Raw genomic sequence first — 10,621 nt, 5'->3', positions numbered from 1 at the left:
AAATAATTAATCTTTTGTAAAATTTTAGTAAATGCTTCAGTCATGGAAAACATATTACCTCAATGTTAATTGAACATATGAAATGCAATTAAAATTTAAAGTGTGCCGATTTTTATGTTGTAGTGTATTGATTGTATGTCACACTGTAACTATTAGGTAAAAAAAAAGATATTAATTCAACTTTCGATTTGGGTATCCGAATTTTGTCAACAATAATGTATTTTTTCTGATTTTTCCTTTATCTCTAAAATATAAATTATCAAATAGATGAAAATGATTTTTTTTTCTACTTCTTACATGGAATATTAAATATATACTCTACCAAAAGTCTTATAAATTCGTATGATAAAGTAAACGGTCATTTGCATAACTTATTTGTTGGGTATATTGTTTGTGACATTGGCTAGAACTTATGCATTTTAAAAAAAAAATTTGCAACCAACATTTTTTGGTATACATTTATAAATTACTTGAATAAAACATGATTAGGTGGCTGATTCGACTAGGAACCTGTTTAGAATATACGATACACTTTCTAATGAGTTTCATTATCTTACATTACGAGACATGCCTCATGATACCTTTTGTATGTTCAAGATTTTATCTATGCAGCTTGCATGAGCATACACAAAGTAAATGCCACAATTGGATAGAAACGTAAAATATTATTAAAATAAAGATTGTTTTTACATAAAAGTTAAAAAAGCTCAAGCCACAAGTTTGCTCGCTGAATACCTACTCTAACAATCCATTAACAGTAAAACCCCTTTTAACCCTTTCCAAATTTCTCATAACCTTTCCAATGTTGTACTAACCAAATAAAAGCTCTTATCCTATATGGCACGTCCAATTTCCATATAGCTTTCCAAGAGTTGTCACTCCTCGGTTCGGACATGTCAGTTATCAGATCCTACACCGAGGTAACTGAAAATTTCCCATCGCTAGTATTGCCCCAGCAGCTAATGTCCACTATATCCTCCTCTTCACTCAGAATATATGCAGCCAATCTATTCTCTATATGAGTGGGCAACAACCCATTTAAAGCTTCTCAATTCCAACCTTCCCCCTCTATCCAATATTCATAAATTTTTTTGTATCTCTCGTTTCAATCAATGTCTTACTCAAAGGTTCGTTTCCCATCCACTTATCAATCCATAAACAGATAGATTTACCATTCATGACTTCAATCTCTCCTCTCCTCTCCTCTCCTCTCCTCTCCAGAAAGTGATTTATTAGTTATTAGAGGTATAGTATATAATATATTCTTGTAATTTTTCGCGATTTTTACATCCTCGGGTGCTTTACTTACCTCCATATGATATTGTTTGAGTCTTAATTTGTGAATCTCATTATAAATCTTTTCAATATCATGAGATTTTTTTCTTAACATTACAAATCACATGAAATACACCCTCTGAAGTTGCTTGTTTAGTTTTGAAGGACAAACTTTAAGTAGAACATATCTAGACAAGATAGATTTCTATGTTTATTTTGTATTCCGTACTTTCTCCAATCTCGACGAAATAGAGAAATGGAAAAAAAAGCGTTATCGAGGGTAGGTTCATCTTGGTTAAGCACTTGAGCCACAAAACCGCACAACGATAATGGTGATATTATCAGCACTTGCTCTCTGACGTGCTTCCAGCATCAGCATTCGTGCTGCTTCTTCGGGATCTTGGATCGGTTTAGTAATCGAAACGGCTTCCTCGTTTGAAACAACGTCCCAAAGTCCATTGCTTGCAAGGATGAGCAACTCTAAGGTCTCATCAACCTTTTCCTCCTCAATCTCTGGGTTGCGCTCTTTCAGCATAATATGACCAAATGGGCGGGATACTGCAACAAAACCTCCAACTGTCCAAGTCCCTGGCTGCATCAGGTCTTGGAAAAACCGGCTCTTCTCTCTTCGGTGCACTTTTGAGACAGCAATGGCCTTACCAGCCCGGCAAATGACAGCTCTGGAATCACCAACATTTGCCACCAATAAACGGTCAGCAACAACAATAGCTGTACACGCAGTTGACCCAACATCCATCTTCTGAATATCTTCCAAATTCAACAGCTCCCTGCCTGTCTGACGGTATGCATCAGCTATAGCCGATTTGGTGTCCGAAATAAATTTTGGGTGCCTGATGAGATTGCTGAAAAGGTTTTTTTTAACATAATCCGCAGCTCGAGCTACGCCATGGCCATTAAAAACACCAAACAGACCAACTACCTCTCCATCTACACCCTCAATTCTTGTCTCGTAGAAATCCCCCATAAAGGACCTTCTACCTCGAGAACTTGTATACCCATAGCTGAACTTCCCATACTGACCGAGGTCTCTGTCACGACTCATTATAACTTCGTCAAATAGTCTTCCTTCTTTCTTCACCATTTCTCCAACTCTTCTAGCCATCGTCGTCTTTCCAATTCCTTGTGCACCATAAATCTCATCGCGCGTCAAAGCTTCCAGATTTTGATCCTCAACATATTTTCTTGATTCAAACTTGTCATCAGACAGATCAAGAAATGGATCATCCATACTGGATCCTGCAGAGCTCATGCTTGGAGTTCTTGATCGTGCGTGAAACATTTCCCAGAGTTTATTTCTTCGCATTACGGCCCCCATCAGCCTCTCCCAGTTATCGTTCGCCCGAGCCATGAGGTTTCTTTAACTGGTAAAGTCGATCAATCAGACCTCACAACTCACAAGGTTTCGATTACTTACGTCGAACCTCAATATATCGTTGATGATATTGTGATTTGTGAAGAACTTGCCTCGAATTCATTGGTTTTGTGCATGTGATCGGATAAAACCCAGAAGAATTATGGTTTTAAAAGGACTTCTCGTTCCTTCTGATCATATTTTGTGGTTGAATTTATGAAAGCTCGCAAAGTTGACTTGTGAAGGCATTCAAGAACATCAGGGATCGATTATGGCTGGTTTGAGGAACTCTGCCATATTTGATATCAAGTTGACCCAAACGGAAGCTTCGCCTGAATTTCTTGGCAACTGGTGAGGATAAAATAAACCATTCACTCTTTGAATCAATCAAATCGGAATTTAGAATTCCAGAAGAAATTAACTCTAACTGTTGTAGAAAATTCTGTAAGAAAATGGTAATAAAGGCTCCGTGCACGGTATATCATATATAAATTAATTAACAATTTTGGGATTATATAAATTCTACAAATTAAAATATATTGAAAGAAAATTAACATAAAAATATAAAAATATTAAGATTGTTTGTATCAGATTTATGTGTTGTGTCTAAATGTTGTGAGACATATTCACAATATGTAGTGGAATATATTAATCAAACACACAAATAATCTTTATTGAATAAAATAAGACAGAATAAATCATGCACTGGTATTGTCTCAGGGCAAACAATCTATTAGAAAACTTATCAGTTTACAAAAATCAATACTACTGAACAAATAAGCTAACTCCTTTAACAAGTGATGGAGCAAAGTGCATCCAAACATATATTTCAAATCACATAATCAAAACTACGGGTGCAACAAACGTGAAGTTGAATTTCTCAAATAAACGACACACTAATCAAAACAATGATAGGTGTTGTGATTGATGTTCTCAACACTTCACGACAATACTTCAATATACTTTGTCTTGAGCTCTTTATTAATTTACTGATGTAATTTCTTGCTCTTCTTGCAGTGTTTCAATGTTATCCTTCAACTTCAAAAACTACACGCGCGCAGGAGAACTGATCTCTTATTTATGCACTTTCTTTGCCCTAAAGTTTATTCCTTGTATAGAGTCCTACACAAATATGGAAACAAGAATTTCATTAGAAAATACACTCTTTTGAACTATAATATAATATCTATGGATCTTTTCATATATATTAATATTCTAGAAAATCTTATCATAAATATCAATATTCTAGAAAATCTATTAATTTAGAAATAAAAAACTCCATATGTTAATATCACAATATTATCAACAAAGAAAAATTAATTAAGGAATAAAATATTTCTTTCTATATCTCTTTTTTGTCTTTCTGGACAAATGATATTATCTTTTTTATATGCATTATCTCCGCCAGTATAATAACCTCCTTTAAGTTAAATAGTTATCTCCTCATGAATTCAAACATGTTAGTGCAGTTTTGTCAAATAGGTGTCATAACATGTAAACTAGAGCACTCAGAAATTTCATTAACAGAATAAGATAACTAAGCAAACATGACTAAAAACTCAAAGATAAAACAATCAAAGAAAAAACCAAAAAAACTATGAAGCTTCTCCAACAGTATCTCCATCATCGTCATGATTATCATCCATTTTTTCATTGGCATCTACTATTATCTTTTTTTTGTTCAGTAAGGGAATGGATTCATACTTCCAATAACAAATAATACTCTGTCACTTGAGCTTCATAAAATTCAATAACCTCTCCTATGGTCTGATTTGTTGTCGATCAAAATCTATTTAGACTTGAATATGAGAGGTAGAGAGCAAAACATACTCATAAGACTTCCCCTAGAAAAAGAATTATGTGAAAACCGATACAAATCACAAAAGATTAGAATCAGTTATCCATATATATAATTGAGTATTGATGAAAAATTCCAATCATGGATTTGAGTTCTGTCGACAAAGATCAATAAATGCAGCAGTGAATTTTAAACGTGGGGTTGGCATTATTTGACTCAGGAAAATTCAGAGTTGAAAACGTGTTTTCACACGGATAAAGGGCTCTATAAATAGAACTCCCCATTCATTCTGAAATTATCCCTTATTCGAGTTTTCTCTCATCTTATAGCATTTAAGTGCTTAGTTCTATAATATTTGTGAGGTGTTTGTTCTCCTGTATTAAGAGAGTGTGTGTTCTCTTTGGAAACACAGTGAGTGATTTGTACACCAAAAAATATTATAACGAAATTCTTTTCATCTTGCCCGTGGTTTTTACCCTATTAATTTTTAAGGATTTTCCACGTAAATCTCGGTGTCCAGTTTATTCTGTATTTTCATATTTATTATCTCAAATTTCGTACGTGGGACCAACAAGTGGCATCAGAGCCTTGGTTTAAAATTTCTTAAAATTCTTAGTATGCTATGTGATTGTAGCCTAGACTGATCTTCCACATCATAAAAGATTTTTTGAGATTTTTTATTTAAGGCGGGATTATTTTGTCCAGTCTACTAAATTGTTGTAGACATAATGGCGTGCATGTACGAGATAGCAAAGGTCAATTGAAGCAATTTTATGTTGTAGAAAACAAAGATACAAGCAGTTTTAAGAAAGGAGAATTGCTTGGCGGCTATTGGAAATAGACCGGTGGAAATTACAGACGATGAAAAGTGGAATGAGATGAATGATAATGTTGTTGTCAATTTACACTTTGCTATAGCAGACGAAGTTTTTTCAAGTATCTCTGAGATAAAAACAGCCAAAGTTATCTGGGATACTCTGACAAAGATGTATGAGGTCAAGTCGCTACACAACATGATTTTTCTGAAGAGAAGGCTTTATACTCTTCGGAAGACGGAATACTCATCGATGACCGATCATATCAACACACTAAAAACTCTATTTGCCCAACTCACTTCCATAAGGCATAAAATAGGAGAAAATGAACGTGCAGAGCTTCTACTTCAAAGTCTACCAGATTCATATGATCAACTTGTCATCAACATAACCAACAATATTCTTATGGGCTTTCTAAGATTCGACGATGTTTTAACTGCGGTTCTCAGAGAAAAAAGTCGGCGCAAGAATAAGGAAGATAGGTTGGTAACCTCGAAGCAGACAGAGGCTTTACCGATAATAAGAGGAAGATTCATGGACCGTGACTCCGGTGGAAGCCAAAGACGGGGTAGATCAAAGTCGAGAAGTAAGAAGAAAAATATTTACTGCTTTAAATGTAGCGGTAAAGGGCACTTCAAGAAAGAGTGTACGAGTATCGAGAAGAATTCTCAAGGAAATGTGGCCAATACTTCAGGCAGTGATGAAATATTATTCAGCGAAGAGGCAACAATTGCAGAAGGCAGACACAAATTTTGTGATATATGGATTCTGGATTCAGGAGCGACGTAGCACATGACGTCTCGAAGAGAATGGTTTAACATTATGAACCAGTCTCATGAGGATCTGTATTCATGAAAAATGATCATGCCTTGAAAATCGCTGGGGTCGGTACTATCAAAATTAAAATGTTTGATGGCATCATTCGCACCATACAGGACGTACGACATGTGAAAGGACTGATGAAGAATCTTTTATCCTTGGGGCAATTGGATGACATCGGGTGCAAAACTCGTATCGAGAACGTGATCATGAAAATTGTGAAGAGTGCGCTTGTGGTTATGAAGGCGGAAAAAGTTTCTGCAAATCTGTATTTACTTTTGAGAGAAACACACAAAGAGGCAGAACTAGTTGTTGCATCAATTGGTTTAGGAGAAGAATTAACAGTGTTATGGCATAGAAAGCTCGGGCATATGTCAGAACGATGGTTGAAAATTCTCTCAGAACGGAAGCTGCTGCCGGGACTTACAAAAGTGTCATTACCCTTTTATGAGCATTGTGTTACAAGTAAACAAAATAGATTAAAGTTCGGCACTTCTACTGCCAGGAGCAAAAGTATATTGAAGCTGATTCATTCGGATATTTGGCAAGCACCGGTTGTATCCCTATGAGGAGTGAGATACTTTGTCTCGTTCATTGATGATTTCTCTAAGAGATGTTGGGTGTATCCAATCAAAAAGAAATCAGACGCTTTCCAGATCTTAAAAATTTCAAAGCACGGGTTGGACTTGATTCAGAAAAGAAAATCAAGTGTCTGAGAACTGACAATGGAGGAGAAATATACCAGTGACGAATTTGATGCATATTGTCAATATGAGGACATCAAAAGACAGTTTACGACGGCTTACACACCTCAACAGAATGGAATGGCGGAGCGGATGAATAGGACCTTGTTGAACAGAATAAGAGGTATGTTGAGGACTGCGGGTCTAGACAAGTCATTTTGGGCAGAAGCAGTCGAAACCGCTTGTTATATTATCAATCGTTCTCGTTCAGTGGCGATTTATCTGAAGACTTCGATGGAGATGTGGACCGGGAACTATACAGATTATTCTCATTTGCATACATTTGGAAGTCCTATGTACGTTCTATACAATGAGCAAGAAAGATCGAAGTTGGATTCGAAATCCAGAAAATATATCTTCTTGGGATATGCTGATGGAGTAAAGGGATTTCGCTTGTGGGATCCTACTGTTCACAAGATTTTCATTAGCAGAGATGTTATCTTCAAGGAAGATAAAGTAAAAGGAGATAAAGGCACACTGAATTCAGAAACTACTATATTTCAGGTGGAAAATAAGACGGACGAAGGTAAAATTTCTTGTGAAGCAGTACCAGAGCACGAAAAACAAGAACATGTTGAGTCTGAGGTTTCCAATGTGAGGCAGTCAACTCGAGACAGAAGACCACTAGGTTGGATTTCAGATTATGTTACTGAAAGCAACATTGCATATTGTCTATTATCAGAGGATGGTGAGCCATCGAGTTTCCACGAGGCTACTCAAAGCTCGGATGTATCTTTGTGTATGATAGCAATGCAAGAAGAGTTGGAGGCATTAGACAGAAATAAAACTTGGGATCGTGTTACACTACCACAAGGGAGGAAAGCCATTGGAAACAGATGGGTCAATAAGATCAAGCGTGATGGCAATAACCAAGTGGAGCGGTATCGTGCTAGGTTAATGGTAAAAGGATATGCTCAGAAAGAAGTCATTGACTTCAATGAGATATTTTCTCATGTGGTTCGACTTACAAGAGTCAGAGTAGTGTTGGCATTGTGTGCGGTGTTTGATCTACATCTAGAACAGCTAGATGTGAAAACGGCATTTTTTCATGGAGATCTTGAAGAAGAAATCTGTATGCTCCAGCCAGAAGGTTTTGCGGAAAAGGCAAAGAGAACTTGGTTTGCAGGTTGAACAAATCTCAGTACGGTCTCAATCATGCGCCAAGGTGTTGGTACAAGAGATTTGAATTCCTATATCATGAGCCTTGGATACAACAGATTGAGTGCAGACCCTTGTACATATTTCAAGAGGTCTGGTGATGATTATATTATTTTGCAGTTGTATGTGGACGACATGTTGGTAGCAGGCCCCAACAAAGATCGGGTCCAAGGATTGAAGGCATAATTGGCTAGAGAATTTGATATGAAGGACTTGGGGCCAGCAAACAAGATTATATGGATGCAAGTTCACCGAGATAGAAGTAACAGAAAGATTTGGCTTTCCCAGAAAAATTATTTGAATAAAGTCTTGCAACGCTTCAACATGAAAGATAGTAAGCCAATATCGACCCATCTTCCTGTTAACTTCAAGTTATCCTCAGAGATGTGTTCTAAAAGTGAATGCAGAGAGGATGGAGATGTCTCGAGTACCATATGCATCAGCAGTGAGAAGTTTGATGTTCGCCATGATCTGTACAAGACCGGACATTGCTCAAGCAGTGGGAGCAGTTAGTCGGTATATGGCGAATCCTGGACGAGAGCATTGGAGTACTGTTAAGATGATCCTTAGGTACATTAAGGGTACCACGAATGCTGCATTATGTTATGGAGGATCATATTTTACACTCAGGGGCTATGTCGATTCAGATTATGCGGGTGATCCTGATAAGAGGAAATCTACTACTGGTTATGTGTTTACACAACAGGAGGAGCTGTAAGCTGGGTTTCAAAACTGCAGACAATTGTAGCGTTATCTACAACGGAGGCAGAATATATGGCAGCTACTCAAGCTTGCAATGAGGCAATATGGATTAAAAGGTTATTGGAGGAAATCAGACACAAACAAGAGAATGTTCCTTAGTTTTGTGACAGTCAGAGTGTCTTGCACATTGCAAAGAATCCAACCTTTCATTCCAGGACGAAACACATTGGAGTCCAATTTCACTTTGTACGGGAAGTATTAGAAGAAAGAAGCGTGGATATGCAGAAGATCCATACGAAAGACAACATAGCTGATTTTCTGACCAAGCCAGTGAACATTGAAAAGTTTGAGTGGTGTAGATCCTCAAGTGGCCTAGCAGAAACGTAAGCAGTAGAAAATTGCAAGATTGAAAAGATGTGTGGAGATATGTTTGATTCTCAATCTAATCTCCAATTTGGAGAAATGTCGACAAAGATCAATAAATGCAGCAGACAAGTTGGACAAAATAATTTAGTAGTTGGCTGAATTTGTGAATTTTAAACGTGGGATTGGCATTATTTGACTCAGGAAAATTCAGAGGAGAAAACGCATTTTTATACGCGTTTTCACACGGACAAGGGGCTCTATAAATAGAGTTCCCCCTTCATTCTGAAATTATCCATTCTTCGAGTTTTTTCTCATATTATAGCATTTAAGTGCTTAGTTCTATAATATTTGTGAGGTGTTTGTTCTCCTGTTTTAAGAGAGCGTGTGTTCTCTTTGGAAACACAGTGAGTGAGTTGTACACCACAAAATATTATAGTGGAATTCTTTTCATCTTGTCCGTGGTTTTTAACCTAATAAAAAGAAGGAATACTTTATGTGGGATTAATAGAGAAAAATATGAAGAAATGGGCAGGTGATGTGCACAGAGATGATGGGGTTCAGCTCTTTGTAAGACAAATATTGTGAAAGCTGGCTTCACAAAATTTATCTACAGACAAAGAGAGACTTGATTTGGTATAATTAATAAGGTTGTTGAATTACACAAATTTCTTCTTAAATTCACATATTAAATTCATCAAAATTTTGGCATTGTGAAAGGAAGAAATTTGATTTTGGATTTTCAGTTTTGTTATTTTATGGGTTTTATTCATGGTTCAGTCTTAGTCTTTTTAGTGTACCAAATTAGCTCCTTATTTTACATTTTTATCCGAATTTAGATTTGGCTCTTCATTTTATGATGGGGATCAACTCCAAAAAATGATTTAATTATATGAAATGAATTTTATTATCCTATAAATAAAATTTATATTCAATACTACAAAGACATAAAGGATATTTAAAAAATAATATAACTTAAATAAATAAAAACAATATTTATCAATATATTAAATAAAACTTATATATAGATTATATAAAATATTAATTGATTAAAAATTTAAATCAATAATTAAATATAATGGAGAATATGTAACGCCCCAGATTTGACGATTGTCCTCACTGTACCAAGACGAGTCTTTCCAACGTGCTTATGTTCTCACTCACACGCACCCTGGGAAACTTCCCAAGAGGTCACCCATCCCAAAATTGCCCCAAGTTAAGCACGCTTAACTTTGGATTTCTTATGTGATGAGCTACCGAAAAGAAGATGCACCTTCGTGATATGAGTAGTACAAATCAAATTTTTTAAGCCCTCTTCAACTGTACTTACATTGAAGAGTCTCAGAATTCCTCTCATTCCGGTGTGGGATCGGTTCATTCATGTTCCCTCCACCTAGAAGCCTGCCAGGAGCCGCTCATTGTCCGTGCAACCTCATGGCACCGGCGATCACCCCCCGCCCTCTTCGGCCCCGGGCCTCACAGAATAGGTGTCATTAACTTAATGGAAAAGAAGTGTCACTAAGTTAGGCCAATATTTGGCTTGGAGTTCTGACTCATCTCATTTCAGTTTGCTTAT

General features: G+C 36.4%; 1 protein-coding gene across 2 annotated transcripts; it reads right to left on the bottom strand.

Moving 5' to 3' along the window:
- Positions 1 to 1,336: 1,336 nt before the first annotated feature.
- Positions 1,337 to 3,058, bottom strand: LOC142537377 (putative protein phosphatase 2C 59). Of its 2 annotated transcripts, XM_075642912.1 has the most exons (2): positions 2,490 to 3,058; positions 1,337 to 2,324 (listed from the first exon to the last, which is right to left on the bottom strand). In XM_075642912.1, the coding sequence occupies exons 1-2, from the start codon at positions 2,642 to 2,644 to the stop codon at positions 1,571 to 1,573; spliced, it is 909 nt and encodes a 302-aa protein (XP_075499027.1). In that variant the 5' UTR covers positions 2,645 to 3,058; the 3' UTR covers positions 1,337 to 1,570. The 2 variants fall into 2 exon arrangements, with proteins under 2 accessions (XP_075499027.1, XP_075499026.1); XM_075642911.1 differs by having other exon boundaries at positions 1,337 to 3,058.
- Between the last annotated feature and the right edge of the window lie 7,563 nt (positions 3,059 to 10,621).

This window comes from Primulina tabacum, chromosome 2 (assembly GCF_025594145.1).
Source record: "Primulina tabacum isolate GXHZ01 chromosome 2, ASM2559414v2, whole genome shotgun sequence".
Taxonomy (NCBI): Eukaryota; Viridiplantae; Streptophyta; class Magnoliopsida; order Lamiales; family Gesneriaceae; genus Primulina; species Primulina tabacum.
Note: the sequence above shows the minus strand (reverse complement) of the source record. Positions and strands in the feature narration are given on the sequence as shown.

Excerpts from the sequence above, each read along its gene's own strand:
- LOC142537377 (XM_075642911.1), bottom strand. The coding sequence starts at position 2,644 with ATGGCTCGGGCGAACGATAACTGGGAGAGGCTGATGGGGGCCGTAATG.